We start from the raw sequence: 17123 nt of genomic DNA, 5'->3' as shown, positions 1-17123 counted from the left end.
GAAGTCAAAGGGAAAATGCCTGAAAAAAGTCACAACCAGAGCATGCAGCAATAAAAAAAAAAAAAGCTCAAGGGACCACAAAACACTAGGGAACTGTCTTAAAATGCCACTATAATAAATTCAGCCTTTGTAGTGTATTTTATAATTTCCTATTGGCCAGTAAGTAAGATCCAGCTGCTGCATATTTTGGTCCAACATAAAATACCAATAAAAAGCATGACATTTTTGAAAAAAATAAAAAGTTATGTGAAATCACGCTTAAAAGAGTTTTTCCCTTTGGATAACCCCACCTCTAAATGATCACTGCGAGATTGCTGTTGAGACTTTTTGAAGGGACGTTATTGTGGCCACCGCAGGATGTATATGCTGTAAATTTTACAATGCACTCTTTTAAAATGAATGGGTGACTATATAGTACTTGATCATGCTGAGTTATCCAGAAGAGAGTCTTGAGCTGGGGACTCCCTTCAATGGTGACCATATGCCCTATCAAGTTAAAAGTGACAACCCCTTTAACTGTAAACTAAGCTGTTGTTTAAATTGAAGGGGTTCTCCAGGATTTTCATATTGATGGCCTGGATAGTTAATTAATATGAGATCAGTGAGGGTCCAAATTCCAGCACCCCTGCTGATAAACTGTATGAAGAGGTTGTGGTACTCTAGGCCATGGTGCTTCTTCCTAGGTCATGTGATGTCACATTCATTGGTCACTTGGTCTAAGCATAGTTCAGTCCTATTCATGTGAATAGGGCTGAGCAGCCAATATCCAATGAATGGCGTTGTGTTTGGAGGCTGCAGCCCTCATCACCAGAGCTCCGGTGAGTGCCGCGGCTTCCTCAAACAGCTGATTGGCAGGAGTGCTTGGAGTCAGACCCCGGCCGATCTTATATTGATCTATCAATTATTGAATTTTATGTGTTTTTGTAAAAATACTACTATGAAAAAGTTTCTTTTACACAATGTGATTTATTATTATTTTTTAAGAGAGTGCGGTACATGTTCAGGTCTGGGCAACACTCTGTTCGTATTCAGCACATTCATTCATGAAGAATACAATACAGTAGGTCGACATCTGCGGCAGAGGTTCCCAAAAAAAAAAAAAAATACCACTGAACTAGTACAGTGTTATTTTGTCTGGCAAAGTGTCGGGATTCATGTCCGAAACATTGCAGAACCAGTCAATATACATCAGGCACCAGTGGTCTGTTTGGCATATGCCATATCTGGCGATTAAAATTTACAGGATAACAGGCTGAACTGGATGGACGGGTGTCTTTTTTCAGCCTTATAAACGATGTGGGTCATTTATTATCCAGAAATACTCCTATATTAGGCATATTTCTGGCACACATTGCGGCGCAACGGTTAGTTGTGGTGCAATCTGCGACTTTTCCCCGCTCACGCCAGGTCTAAAAAAAGTGGGCGTGGCATGTGGGCAGAGAACTGGCCAACAGGCCCGTCTCATTCATAATTTTCTACGCCTGTTTTAGGCATGGAAAAGGGTCTAAATGTAAGCCAGCTAGGAAGCTTTCTTACATTCAGACTGGCGCTGGATGGACCGGAATTATGTAGAGGCCGGCGCCTCTTCATAACTTCAGCGGATCTACCGCCGGCTATAGCAGTTAATCAGATCTGCATCTAAAACGCTGGTCTTAATAAATGACCCCCTATGTTTCTATGTTACTGTTCCTATGCCTGAATTTCACTGCAAATGTGACTCTAAAGAGATACAACAGGCGATTGTCGGGATGGAAGCATTCCTTCCTGGTAATCACCTGCTCGTTATCGGAGGAGGCCGCTGCCAGGGGCGTAACTACCATAGCGGCAGACCATGCAACTGCTATGGGGCCCAGGGCAAGAGGGGGCCCAGTTGGGATCCTCTCGTCGTCTACTGGGGGTGAACACTTGGTCAGGACTCTACCCTAAAGAAACAACTTTTAGCAAATGAGGCAGTGAAAAAAATGGCCCAAGGGTCACTAAAAGGGGTTTAGCCGGAAACCCTTCTGTCCTGTGTGGGGGCCTGGTTTGATCCTTGCTATGGGGCCCTTACTTCTCTATGTACGCCACTGGCCGCTGCTATAACATGCAGCAATGTCCTTCTCAGTATGGGTATCGCTCCTCCCCATAGTGGCTAGTTGTTTGCGGGCAGCAGATTACATTAGAAAGCACGATCTGCCGCCGGCAAGCAATGATTTTTAAGTGTGCTTAAAAATCTGGATTGCCTGATGAAAGAGAGTTCATAAGGTAATTGGTGGCAGTATTACACTGCTAGGTCATTTCTAGCAAGCGAACGCTCATTATAGATGATCTCGCGAGCAATTGGCCAATGTAATTCTGGCTTTAAATTCATTTTTTTTTTTTTTTATAGCTGTATAAAGCTATTACAATGTGAATATGGGTCAATTTTTTTGTCTCTAAGCCATGGGTTAGGGGTGGGGAGAAAGGTGGACTATTTAAATGCATAATGTCTCAAATTTAAGAAATAAATATTAGGGCTCATGCACACGAAAGTATTTTCTTTCCGTGTCCGTTCCATTTTTTTTTGCGGACTGTATGAAGAACCATTTATTTCAATGGGTCCGCAAAAAAACGGAAGTTACTCCGTATGCATTCCGTTTCCGTATGCCCGTATGTCGGTTCCGCAAAAAAAAAGTCCTACAGTATTATTGTCTGCTTTACATACAAGGATAGGACTGTTCTATTAGGGGTAAGCTGTTCCGTAAAATATTGAATGCACACGGACGTCATCCGTATTTTTTGCTGATCCGCAAAATACATACGGTTATGTGCATGAACCCTTACATATATAAAATAATTGTAGTAAAATAAGCAATCAAACGGCGCAGCACTGTGCTTGTGCCATAAGCATGTCCTTACGTCGTTAATCAGTTACACACACCTACACGGTAACTTGAAATTAAATTTTACCCTCAGAATGTTTTTGACCATATAGTTCCCAATCACAAGGCTTATATAGACACCGTGTATAGCTATCCTCGTGATTGCGATCCATGATCATTCTTATGCTTTGTATTAGGATGCAAACCACTTTAAAGTAGAATATTTTTAGAAGACTTCTGACAAATACTAGGTTGACAGTTCATTATGTTACTACTTCCCTCCCAGCTAGTGTTCAGTGAATAGCCTGACATCGGTTCATTGTCTGACCACTCACAGCAGGATCTCAGCATTCAATGAAAGGCTCTTAAAAAGCAGATGCTTTATACCTGGAGGATAAGAGGCTAATTGTGCTCCCTTTATAACCCATTCATTATCTAAAGAAAGTGATACTAAAGAGTAGTCGGACATTATAAAAGATACATTATTTAAGTCAAGCATGTCCAATTCTGCAAATGTAGGTTGCCTCTCAGTGAGCAGAAAGTAGTCATTATTCAGAATAGGGCATGTCGTTCAGGCCAGGAGAGCTCCGTGTACCTCACACCCTTTCATTACATGATGAATTAAAGGAAATACTTTGGTTAATAGTACTAATGATATCTCCCACATCTGGCAGTGTATATTGCTCTAACAGAAACACGCTGACATGTACCATCATTAATGAATTCATAGAAACTAAAGGAAACATTCCAAAGCTGAATCCATTCATTTCTCCAGAAGACAAGTGGGATTGGTGGTAACAATGCTGCTGAAAATAGATTGTTTAGAGAAATCCTCTGATGCGCTTAGGCCATCCACATGTTGCGGCCACCAGACGCCCAATGTGCAGCCAAGATGTCATCGTAATCACACTACATTTAAATCTGGGTGATTTTCAAATTGAGCAAAGTTAAACTCAGTTATTGTCATATTAAAAAAAGAACAAAGTCCATCAAGCTCAGCAATCTAGTACCTACAAAATAGGGATGAGCAAATTAATTGTTTTAATGAATGAAACGCAACAAATTTTCACTTTTTAAGGAGCGCCCCCACAGCTCAGGACACTCCCTCTGCTGGCAGATTAAATATGTCTGCACAACTCGAGTGGCCTTCTTAATCTTGTGCATGCGCCATTAAAGCGAGTATCGGCTCATGCGCTATGATATTTAAACAAATTGGCACCAACGAATTTTCACACACCGCTAAATAAATTTTAGCGGCACGTGCAAAATCCCTGATTCATGTGCAGGCATAGCATTTTTTTGCGCTGATACTCGCAGTAATGGAGCATGCGTGAGATTTTCATGGGCGTGTAAAATGTGTGGTCTTGTTAATCTGCCAGAGCATAATTATTCATATGAACTAATGAATCAATTCATATGAATCGATTCGCTCATCCCTACTACAAACCCAAGTTGACCCAGATGAGGGCAAACTCCACTCTAGATGGCCGAGACTCAATTCTCCATAGAGTGGATAAAATCTTAACTGACCCTTACTGGTAAGCAGAGAGATCCCTGGATCCACATTTTATGTTCTACGTAAATATATAGTAGTTACCCTGTATATTGTGCTTCACATGGAAGATATCTAACCCCTTCTTGAAGCTATCCACACTTTCTGCCATAATCGGTTACCATGCGGGCATGTATAGTAAGTTTATGGTTTGGTAAATAAAGTAATGCTTTCAAATGATATGACCAAATTGCTCTTCACCTTAATGTTAAAGGGGTATTTCAGTATCATGAAATTGATAATCTATCCTCCTGATAGGTCGGCAGTTTTGTTTCAGTAAGGGTCTGACTCTAGGCAACCCTCCAATCAGCTGTTTAAAGAGGCTTTTCCCCTCAAGAGGGCCCTGCATCCTCCTCAATGTTTATCTGGACGCCGTGTACATTGTATCGGTGATGTTGTGCACAGTAATAACAGCTTTGTCCGTTCAAGTGAATGCGTCGCTGATGCAATGTACATTGTGTGCAGGTAATCATTGCAGAGGATGCAGGACTTGCATGACTGCCGCGGCCCCTTCAAACAGCTGACTGGCAGTGTGCCGAGAGTCAGACCCCTACCGATCTGATATTGATGATCTATCCTAATAATAGCTCATCGATATCGACATTCCCACAGTGACTTTGTGTTCTCATGTGGTTCCATAAAATAAATTATTTATCACATAGGTTTTTATAGGGACCATTTACATATTTATATAAAGATACCATTTCCACCTCAGCCTTCTCTTCTCTTGAGTAAATAAATTCAGTTTTGTTAACATTTCTTTAAAACTGAGATCTCCCATGCTTTGTACTAATATGGCCCCCATCTTTGTATTCTTTCTAGCTCTCAGATATAATTTTTATAGACAAGTGACCTAAACTGAACTGCAGAATCAAGATGTGATCACACCAGTGCTTTATAGTGGGTTAATACTTTATTCTCTAGAGGCCATTACTTTCCACAGACAGTACAGTATGATCTATTAGCTGCAATACCGAGCGGCGATAAGCAATCAAACTACTTTTAGCTGTTTTTTGTTTTGATGTTGCACCCGACTTGTATGTGATGTGGTTTTAACCACATTGTAGACACAAGGAGTCAACACAGCTTAAAGGTTTTGCATTAGGGTAGTATCCACGGCACATAGCAAGAGAGGTGCATATGAACACTTAAAATGACCATACACTCCATACTGTATAATGTTTGGCCATAGCAGCAGATTTTGGCAATCGATCTAGAGTATATGGTGGCTTCAACACTCTTCCCTCACAGTAGATGTGTGGGATAGAAGGACGGGGCATGTTGATATACTTTTGTTTTCACAGCTTTTTGCCCAACAGTCATTTTATGTATATGGCCGCCTTTAGTAAGTCACAAACCTTACTACATTTTAATTGTGGGGCTTGCAAAAAAAAAAAAAAGTACCATGTCTATAGACGTCCAATCCAGAACTCTCTAATATATGAACAAGACCATACCATATGTGTTAGGTCTACATCTCCTAATTTGCATCCCCCAACTTACTTGAGGTACTAAATTTTAAATAGGAATAAAGTAATATAATTTAGTCTCAGCTAACATAAATTATGTCATTTTATAATAAAAATTGGGTGATTCTGAACAGATAAAATATCTTTCCATACACCGTCAGAAACTTCTCCTGCCTCTTTTTCCAGCATTCCGTTGATTTAAATGTTATTGTTGAAGAGACGCGATCATTCGCTATTTTGTATAATAACTAAATGCCACCTTTATACGAGGAGTTGGACTTTAATTTTCAGGATAAATCATTTTCTCATTTTGCCCGAGCTACTGTTCTCCATCTGTTAATATCATGGGACAACAATGTGAAATCCCAGCAATTATAAGATTAGACATAACAAATAGTTTGTCTGACATGAGCCACCTGCTTAGACAGTTTTCTGCTCCGTGCAGTGATTCTAGATGTTTCAATCCCGGCACTATCTGTGTAGTGTCTTATTTGTCATACATGCCTCATTTTATGTTCTGGCTTATTTGTGAGGTGCTATTGATGTTAATTAAAGTAATATTGTATGGTTTTAAATGTTTTTGCTTTACAAGTCAATCTAAATCAAATCTAAAGAAAAGTCTACCTCTGAACAGCATTTTGAAATTAAAATCTGCAATAAAAAGTTGAATAATTTTGTTTCCTTTACTTCTAGTACTAATAATTTAGTTATGCTGTTGTGTTTCCTGGATAAAAATAAAGGAATCTGCTGTTTCCTTTATGTATTTTGTATGTAATCTGGTCTGTTAATATTTAGGGGGCTTTCAGGCAGATCTCTCCCCTATGCCCTATGTTGGACCTGCAGAGGGAAGCATACCTACCTGCTCGCCACTGCTAGACTCCAGCTCCTTTGCTCCCCTGTTGCCACTGCAGATCTCCGCTCTCCAAGAGTCAACATCCTGTTTAATGACTGCTGCAGCTAATCACCCGCCTGGTGGCAAATTCACCTTGGCTTATGTGACCCAATGACCAGACACAAGGGGGATGCATCACTGCTGCAGTCAGTGATTGCCTGCAACGGCTATCAAACTGGATGTTGAGACTTGAGGAACAATGCTTTGCAGTGGTGGTGAAAGAGATGGCTATGCGGGGGAGATCTGCCAGATAATCTTTGAAGATGGAAAACACCTAACAGTTTAGCTTTTTTACACCTCTGCAATATCTCCGGTAATAGGAAGATGGTAGAATTTTGAATTTAGGATTTTTTCTTAGTGGAATATAAAGTATTACTGTATATGATTAATACATAGGAGAATAATGCATAAAGAGGTTGTCCAGTTTAGAAGCCCCCAGCCTCTATGGTCCTAATGTGTGGCCCGTAAAGAAAAGCATTGAACTGTTCACGGCCGTGCCATGTTCGTACTACTGTTCCATTCTTGACTGCTTTTATTCCTCGCATGACCGAGAAGTGGATTGGTCCCATGACCATATTCGACGGCAGGGGTCATATTCGAATTTGCGATATTTCGCGAATATTTTGTAGAATATTCGTTGAAAATTTGCAAATTCGAAAATTCACGATTTATTTTTTTACTCGAAAAATCGGAAAGGTAATGATTGTGTAATATGCAAATTTTTGAAATTAGAATTTTCGGATTCAAATTTTTTATTGCGAATTTTTCAACTTACAACTATTAGACAAAGAAGATTATAGCACTATATTAGCTAAATTGCTTTATATTTGATTTTTTAAAAATATTCTCTATATTGCTATAACTTAGTTTTTTCGAATATTCGTAATATTCTAAAACAAGAATATATAGCAATATAGCGAATATTAAAAAAAAACGAATATAGAGCAAAATTCGCAAACACTACTACTCCTAAAGTCAAGTATTTTGCAACCTTCTTACTGGCCCACAAGCTAGAAGCAGTGAGGGATCATGTGTACTGATAAAAAAAAAAAAATAATGTAATATTCGAAATTACGAATATATATAACTATATTCGAAATATTAGCGAATTTTCGAAGTACCTATATTCGCGATAAAAATTCGAAATTCGAATATTCGTGATCAACACTACCCATGACCACTGTGGCCAGTCAAAGGCCTCAGCAGTCACATCTTCTTGAACGATAGTTCGCAGCAACCCCTTTAAGCAAACTCCTTGCAGACATTTCTAACTTTATTTATTACATTTAAACTTTGTAAAATTCCAATATGTCGTGCTGAAGTGGAATTGTCCTTTATTATGCAGTTACCATGCAAAAAATAAGAGAAATTGTCATAATTTGTTGTGTAACACATTTAAGGGTGACCAGTTTGTTCAAAGCAATTTTTCTCAACTCGCTATTGCGCTGGTAAAGTCATGTATTCATATACATTGAGGTACTGTATGGTGCTTAGCACCCTAGTAAGAACGTGCATCGAGAAGACATTCTTAGTGATAGTTCAATGACCATTGCGTTTGGAAGTGAAGGAAATTGGCCATGTAATCTTAATTTCCTTCCTTTTACAGCCTGCGCTGATTGCAGGTTCCTGTTACATAAGCAGCAGCATAAACAGGTTAAAATTAACAGTAAAATGGTGTTTTCTTGTTCAATGAGACGTAATAGGTGCTCAAGACTGCAAGATATCCATTAGGAAGCATCCCCATAATAAAAAGAGCTCACCCATTTTAGACACCTCATCATAATCCTCTTTCATAGTATGGGAATGAAGTAGTAGTACACAGAGTGTGAGTACATCATTTTTATTAAACATCCACTGTTATTTACTCCTTTTTGCCATGTGGATAAAATTCCTCAACCATGCAATGCACCATTAAGTTGGATTGATTCTACTTGTATGTTTAGATACCATTAACACTGGATGAGTTGATCATTTACATTTGTTATAATTGGGGTCCTGGGAGTGAATAAACTTGGACAGCATCTGCATGGAATTTGTATATTTTTCCCATGGGTTTTCTTTAGGTAATCCTAATTCTTTTAACACTCAAAAGACATGCTGAATGATTATTTCATTGTCTTCCTATGATTTTGTCCTTCTAAACTGTGGTTTGTGTAACTTAGATGAGTACATTGGATCTGAGCTGCATTGGTGAGAAGATATGGGTGCATATTTGCTATCTATGGAAGTTGAAAATTAATCATTGTTAGGGCTCATTCGCTTGACCGTATGGTCGCCGTGCCCATGCTGTCCACAATGCATGGGCACCAGCCGTGTGAACGCCATACTGCAGATGCGGACCCATTGAAATAAATGGCTCCACGATCTGCAAGATACGGCAAAAGATAGGACATGTCCTATCTTTTGCGGTGCAGAGGCACGGACCTAAAAGCCCACGGAAGAGTCCTATCTTTTGCTGTATCTTGTGGATCGCAGACCCATTCAGGTCAATCAGTCAGCACTGAGTTCACAGGGCCAGTGCCTGGGTATTGCGGACTCACTGTTTGCGGTCCGCAGCACAGGCATGGCAACCATACGGTTGTGTGAATGAGCCCTTAAGTGTATGTAAATAAAAGGAATTAACACAAATATAGAAATTAATTACTGTCACATAATGTGAAAATAATGTTGGGAACAGACAGGAGCAGAGTACTGGAATTGCTATATCCAGCATATCCAGACACCACCTTCACCACCTACAGTATTCACTATAATGGGAGCTGTCGGGTGTAAGGCAAAAATGTGGACTTTATGTCGGAAAAGAAATGCTGCATGCAGCAGTATTTTTCCGACAGAAAGCTTGCATTCATGCCGGATACCCAACCAATTTCATTATAGTTAAAGGGAAGGCTATGCCGGATACTGTCATTCTGGTAGTATTGTCCCCTGCTGAAAAACAACTTATAGCCTTATAGCAGTAAAACAAAATGCCAGGGCAATAAATTACAAAATCTATATTACAATGCACCATATACTAAAAGGCCATCATTCCCAGCAATGACAATATAATAGGTGGTTAAATTCTCTAATATAATCTAATATCTTCCCTTTTAGATTACAACCAGGTACAGGTTACCAGCCTATCTATCTAACCCTATCATTTGTAACACTGGCTTTACACATCATGGCATATTTGTTGTCTAGCTGTTTTATATAACTTAAATTGAGTGTCCAATCCCAATACTGTATGTCTAAGATCATGTGGTGATTTATTTTTTATTGTAACTGTTTCGTAACTTTTTTATTATAACTTTATAAGAATCAGAGCTTAATTATTTGATGTAGAGATGTAATTGTCCTGCATAAACTCAGTATTAAGAATGCAGTTATTTATTACTGCTCACATATTGGACACAATGATACAACAGTATTCAGTAACCTCCTTCTAGCAGAGGCGGCAAGCGGTGAATAAATTCATCATTTAATGCTATATGAAAGCAGTGGAGCTCCGTAACAGAAAAAATTGGCTCTGATCCCTATGAACATATGTCATGAAATTTATCAGCAAATGATTTGACATCTAAAAATGATATGGTGCTAAATGATAGGCATGAATCAATGGCCGAATTAAAGGGTTATTGCTCCTTGGCCAAAGGCAACAATACTCTGATCTATGGTATATGTGGATGCATTTGCTCACTCTTCTTAATTCTAATAGTTTAATTTTATTAAGTCAATGGATGTGTGTGCTGTCTGTGGAGAAAACATGGACGTGATTTGCCGACATGTGAATAAAACCTTAGATCAAAAAAAGGAAGAAATAGTAATTAATTCACATCTGTTTTAGGTGTCCTTGGGGTGGTTGTACAGAGGAACATATTGAAATGCACTTGTACTTGTTCACCTCTTTTGTGATTTTGAAATCCATATGCTGACAATTACATTGGACAGAGGGGTTGAGTAATTTCCAATCAACTGAGTCCAATGGATCTTAATGTAAACCAGATGGGCATTTCGGCATGCACATTGCAGAATCATTGCATATCACAATTAAGGATGAGGTTTGAAGCCTACAAATTCAATCTGACAGAGTTCATAATGCTCATCAAGTAAAGCTAGAACTAACAATTGTTGGCTTGCAAGCAGCATATACATTTCATTGTTTATTCAAGTATATGTATATTGTGAAACATAAGATTTCAGCATGTGGTATACCATAGTTATAGGCATATGTTATTGTTGGATATGTAAATTGTCTTGTATGATCCAAATTGGAGCCATTTGTTCACAAATGCTTGGCATGAGATTAGCAAAAGGGTCTTCTTTTTTCCAGAAGCAGCACGATTTTCTGCGTCTTCCTTCTGAATGGGGCTGAGCTGCAGTACCAGGCGCTACCTCTAAAACTATTTCTGGACAAACTCTAAAACAGTCCCTTTAAAGATTATGATCAACAAGTGGGATTTAGAAACAAAATGCAGACATATTAGTCTCTGACCTTTCTTGATGTATAATATTCGCTTTCTATCTTGTAGGAGTTCCTTTAAAGCCAAGGAAGGAATTAAGCTTCAGTGAACTTCAGCATGGAAATCTTGAAATTAAATGGTCTTCAAAATTTAACATTTCCGTTGAACCAGTGATTTACGTGGTTCAGAGAAGATGGAATTATGGGATACATCCAAGTGAAGATGATGCCACCCCCTGGCAAACAATTTCTCAGGTTTGTTAAATATATATATATATATATATATATATATATTGTATATAGCAGGCAAATGTAACATTGAAATTCAGTGAAACCTCTGACCACCCGAAGTTGTCATTTAGTGGTCAAAGAAGATGCCCAGTGTGCCTAGAATGATAGAAGTGAAAATCTGCCACAGGAAACCTGAATTGTACATGGGTGTGTTCTTCTCAAAGAGGTGGTCTTTAGGAGACATTTCACTGTATTATACTGCTCTTTAATATATTCAGGATATTTTATGAACAAGCTCCTTTGGCAGTGGACTAAGGGCAGTATGATTTAATGTGAGGAGAAAGTCCTAAGAAAACCTATTTACTAGTGTGAAATTCCATAATGTCACATATGCCCCTCCCTTTTGTGGACCCTCTGAGCTGTTCAATGGAGAGCTGAAGGAGGTCATATGTCCCACTGCCTTGAAGCCTAGACACCTTTTTAGGCAGTCCACATGTGCCCATTAGCCCAACAGAGTATCCTTCAAATGTCCTAATCCAATGAATGCCTCCCATAATGACCAAGTCTCATTAAATAGTCAGTGACATTTAGATTAATCAAATGGTTACTACCTTGCAATAAAAAATGGGTTCACAATTTTGTACACATGAGTCATGACATACATGAGCAACAATCTGCACTGAAGCCCATGTGTATGCAGCATATTTAATTTTTATTAAATACCACATCTGGCTCAATTCTGCACCAAAACCAGATTTTCCATTCCAAACATAAAACTGCTTTTTCTTTACGGATATTTTAAAATAATGCCAAAATAAACATAGGAAGGAGTATAGTATAATGTGGTTAAGCACTAGTCTATGAAGTGGGAGTTGTTGGCTAAGAATCAATATTAACTTTGTGTGGCCTGGCAAGAATCGCAAACGGCCTCCATTACAGTAAATGAGGCTGTAAGCACTGAGGTCATATGAATTTACTATATCTGCTGACAGGTCAAAAGAGTTGAACTAATTAACTTTAAACCCTAAATCCTTACAATCAATAATATAAGAAAGAGACTCCACATGTTCTCCATCTGAAACTTTGGGAAGTGGACACAAAGATACAAAGTTTACTGCAAATGGGTAGAAAATGTTTTAAAAAAATAATAGAATAGCTATGTAGCATTGTAGCTACATAGCACATATAATTGTCCATTCTCATCCTCCTTCCATACATCCTATTGGTTGCCATGAATCTAAGTAGGAACCTTCCCTTTCCATGAGCACTTGACATGACAGAACAAGGGTGGCTACCTATGGATTGGTCTACATATTCCGTAACAGAGGGGAATGGGGGTTGTGCGACGGTTTGGATTCTCTCACACCAATTTCTAGGCTTACAGGTACGAACCAATATCAGAAAGAAGGCTAATCTCTGCTCCACCTATGATCCTCTCTCTCCTTTACATACATCCGTAATTTTACTTACTTTGTATTTCCTTATTCAACTTTAAGTGTATTTCCATCCTGTGGATATGTTTCTCCCAGTGATATTTGCCGGATATGTTAGCACTGGTGCCTTGCAGCGCTGGGGTCCTAGGTTCGAATCCGACCAAGGACAACATCTGCATGGAGTTTGTATGTTCTCCTCGTGTTTGCGTGGGTTTCCTCCGGGTACTTCGGTTTCCTCCCACACTACAAAAACATACTGATAGGGGACTTATATAAGTGCATAAAATAAATAAATAAAAAATATGAGGTCTATGTGTCCAGGATGCTGATGCCTTTACTAACTCTCCTATGTGAGCACAGCTTTATTCCTTTAGTTATTTCCCTGCTATAGCCTAGAGAGATCTTTTCTCTCAAGTGCTGACACACACTAATACTGATATTTCTCCTGTCTGCTGTATATGTGCTTTCCTCTTTATCTATACTTTAACACTGTATAGCCTGCGTGATCTGCAAACCCAAAATATATCTACAGGCCACTCACTCCCCTTCGCTGTTTTCTCTAAATCTGAGAGAATACAAGGGGTAAACAAAGAGAACTGATATACAATCATGTGCTGTTGGATATATGCTAGAAGGAGCATGACTGATAGCTATGTGAAGGAGTTACACAGACTCTACAACTACAAAATTATAGATTTATTTGTAATTAAGACTATTTTGTATTTAAGGCCCTATTTTAGCAGAGACATTGTATTGTATGCTGCTATGATATGTATGTGTTTGCATTATATATAACACTAGGCAATTTGCACCTCCGAACATAATATTAGAGTAAGGGATATATCTCTCAGTCTAATAATAAAGAAGTACTACCTTACATTCCATACTTGAGAATTGAATATTACATTTGATCCTCCAGTTGGTACAAAAACTCCCACTGGAATTCATGATTATATGTATACTGTTTATCCCACTAAACACAGAACGTAACTAGACACCAAAAAATACTATGTAAAAACTAGGCAATAGTAATTGTCCAATTTTAGTTTTGGAGCCTGTTCCCTATTGTGCACAATCTAGTAATGAGATGAGTGAACCCTAATTAAATTATAGATAATAAGCCTATGAAATATAATATTATATTCAAATGATGCAATAATAATCACTCATGAATTGCTTTTAACATTTGCTAAATGATTTACTTGACATTTTTTATCTTGTAATTTTAGCAAATTCATGGAATGTGCTGACATTTGCTAGACATTTTCCAGTAATTGCCGATAAAAGCTATGATCTTCTATGTAATTTGCAGATGAGAATACTTTATTTAAAAATATATTGAAGGCAAAAAGTGAATCCCAAAAACTTTGCTTCATTTTTCTCATGTACTTATTTCACATTTTGTTCGAAGAATACATTAGTAACCAAGTGATGTTAGCTAAAGTAAGGCTACTTTCACACTAGTGTTAATATTTTCTGGTATTGAGATCCGTCATAGGGTCTCAGTACTGGAAAAAACACTTCCGTTTTATCTCCATTCATTGTCAATGGGGACAAAACGTAACTGAACAGAACGGAATGCTTTAAAATGCATTCCGTTCCGTTCTCATACTGGAGAGCAAACCGCAGCATGCTGCGGTTTGCTTTCCGTCCGGGGATGTGGAGCAAAACGGATCCGTCATGTCCCACAATGCAAGTCAATAGGGACGGATCCGTTTTCTCTAACACAATTTGATACAATAGAAAACGGATCCGTCGCCCATTGACTATCAATGGAGTTCATGATGGATCCGTCTTGGCAATGTTAAAGATAATACAACCGGATCCGTTCATAACAGATGCAGATGGTTGTATTATCAGTAACGGAAGCATTTTTGCTGAACCCTGCTGGATCCAGCAAAAACGCCAGTGTGAAAGTAGCCTTAGTTGTTTCACCTGATAATGTAACATTAAAATGAAAACCTCTATCTTAATTTAGATTTTTTTTAAATACCTGCCGTCCTATGTAAATAATCCATCAAGGAGACAAGACCACTATCCATCTGCCATATAAGATGGAAATAAGTTACACTTCTTTCCTGGCAGACATGGCATCCGTAGAAACACTGCACCATCTACTCCATGCAGGCTGAGCTCTGCTTCTTACCTGCAGTGCTTTTCTATACTTGTAGGGCATGCTCCCACTGACTATTAAAGAGACAGTGCACACCTTAATCTTCCCAATCTATGGCTGCATACCCCAGGGTAATTGCACAGTTATGCTGTCTGACTACTCCTGCTTGACTCCTGCCCAGCTGACAGCTTTGACCCTCTGCTGCCTGACCTTATTTTTTCCTGATTCCTGGATTTGAATGTGTGCTGCCTTCTCTGACCTTTGATCAGTTAGCAGATTGTACAAACTTTGCCTGTCCTGACCTCAGCTTGTCCCTGACAATTTTACCTGATCCCATGGTGCTTTTCACTGGTGTCGCTCAGCAGTCACATAACATAGACTACTACAAGAAGTAACAGCATGGGGGTTCCCCTGTAGCAATATCCAGATACCTGTATATGGGTTAAAGAGCCATAATCTGAAGCCAAATCTGTTCAATGGCACAGGGCATCCACATCCAATCCGGTTCAAAAGTCAGTATAAAGGATAAATAACATGAGGAGAACAAATGCATCTAAATGCCCTCATCAAGGTAGAATGGTACATAGCTGCCTCTCAGCTATGTCCTAGAAATAGGGATATTTTTTTTTCTAGTTTTCTGACTTTATTTAAATAACCGGCACAGAACTGACAAACATGGCATTCATTTCAGCAGACACTTGACAAAAGCTTCTTTCATGGGGATAAATATGTGTAGAGATAAGATACATCAAGCAAATAGAAGCAGTGATGAGATAGCCACACAGTGTGCGAATGCATTTGACCTGCATGACGGTGACCTAGTCACATATATCAAATCTAAGACATACACTAAACTAATGGGGTCATCGAATGGTCGGTTTATAAATCCATTGATTTGTAGTCAACCTCTTTCCTGATGGCCAAATAAAACACATTTGCGGCAGCAACGCCTGGATGACGAGGCTAAAAAAATTAATGTAAACTATTTGAATAGCACTGCTTTACGCTATATATTGTAAATGATCAATTATGTAGCTAAGAAGCTGTATGAGAATTAAACTTACTTGTGCCCGGTTTTACAGGTTATAAATTTCAGTGATTTTGTGCAGTTATTTTAAGTTGAATACTATTGTTTTTGGCTTAAGCTAAACTGATATTTAAAATGCTATCCTTGATTAACTGTTTCATTAATATATATCATGATAGGTTATTACAGGTTCTTTAAGGGTGTTTCCCCCCCAAAAAAAAAATCTTCGGTAAATTATGTAAGCAAGTCTCTTCTGTTGTGCTGCTAACAATTTAGATGTATAACGGCTGAGCCTGCCAATTTTGGGTGAACTGGCCAACCATCCAATGTGTATGGGGATCTCCTTACCCTTCCCTGATGGCAGGAAATAAGTTTAAGGAAGTTGGATTTCAACTGCTCAAATTATTTTACTCTCAGTGTCTCCACAATGACTCCCCTCTCCTCAGACAGAACACATGAATGTGTATAGAGCAGTCAGGAGAGATAGCAGTTAGAGGACAGCTATCTGATGTGTATGGCCAGACATATATTCGTCTGGATGTTAGTTTTATCTGTTGAAACAACTGGGTGACAACCGACTTGGAGATTATTTTTATCTCCAATGGTGGATATCATCCATTTTTTCCAGATTTATTCATATAGTATAAAATTTAAGGCTGCATGCACACAAAGTTCTGTGTGGATGAACCTGAACAGCAGTGCATTAGGCGCGCTAACTGTTTGTGATATGGATTAGTAGGCACTCTATATGCCACACAGTGTGTGTTATCCTGTGTGCCTTGGTGTAAAGGGACACAGAAGCACACAGAGCTACAGTATAGACCTAAAAATGTATTTTGCCTGATAAGGACCCGTGTGTGTGTCCAATGCTAGCCAAAACCTCACACTGACATTTCTAATTAGTACTCTTTGATTACATACACAAATATTCCAATATTCTAGTATTTATATTCTAGTACTCTATTCTTTTCAATCTGTAGCCATATTTAAAAATTCAAATCGTTGGCAAAGATTTATTTAATAGGTGTTTATTTAATTGTTTCTTGTGCATTTTGATTAAAATGACAACATATTTTATGTTTGAACAAATAAAATCACAAAATATATTGATTTAATTTTTTACAA

The 17123-nt window shown here is 38.5% G+C and overlaps 1 protein-coding gene across 1 annotated transcript in view; it reads left to right on the top strand.

Moving 5' to 3' along the window:
• Positions 1 to 17123, top strand: part of ANOS1 (anosmin 1) — a 191825-nt gene that overhangs the window by 101378 nt on the left and 73324 nt on the right. The window contains exon 5 of the mRNA XM_040423757.1: positions 11265 to 11449. Within this exon, the coding sequence (XP_040279691.1) occupies positions 11265 to 11449 (185 nt within the window). The remainder of the gene's footprint in view (positions 1 to 11264; positions 11450 to 17123) is intronic.

This window comes from Bufo bufo, chromosome 3 (assembly GCF_905171765.1).
Source record: "Bufo bufo chromosome 3, aBufBuf1.1, whole genome shotgun sequence".
NCBI classification, from domain to species: domain Eukaryota; kingdom Metazoa; phylum Chordata; class Amphibia; order Anura; family Bufonidae; genus Bufo; species Bufo bufo.
The sequence above is the reverse complement of the archived record's forward strand: the minus strand, read 5'-3'. Positions and strand labels throughout refer to the sequence as shown.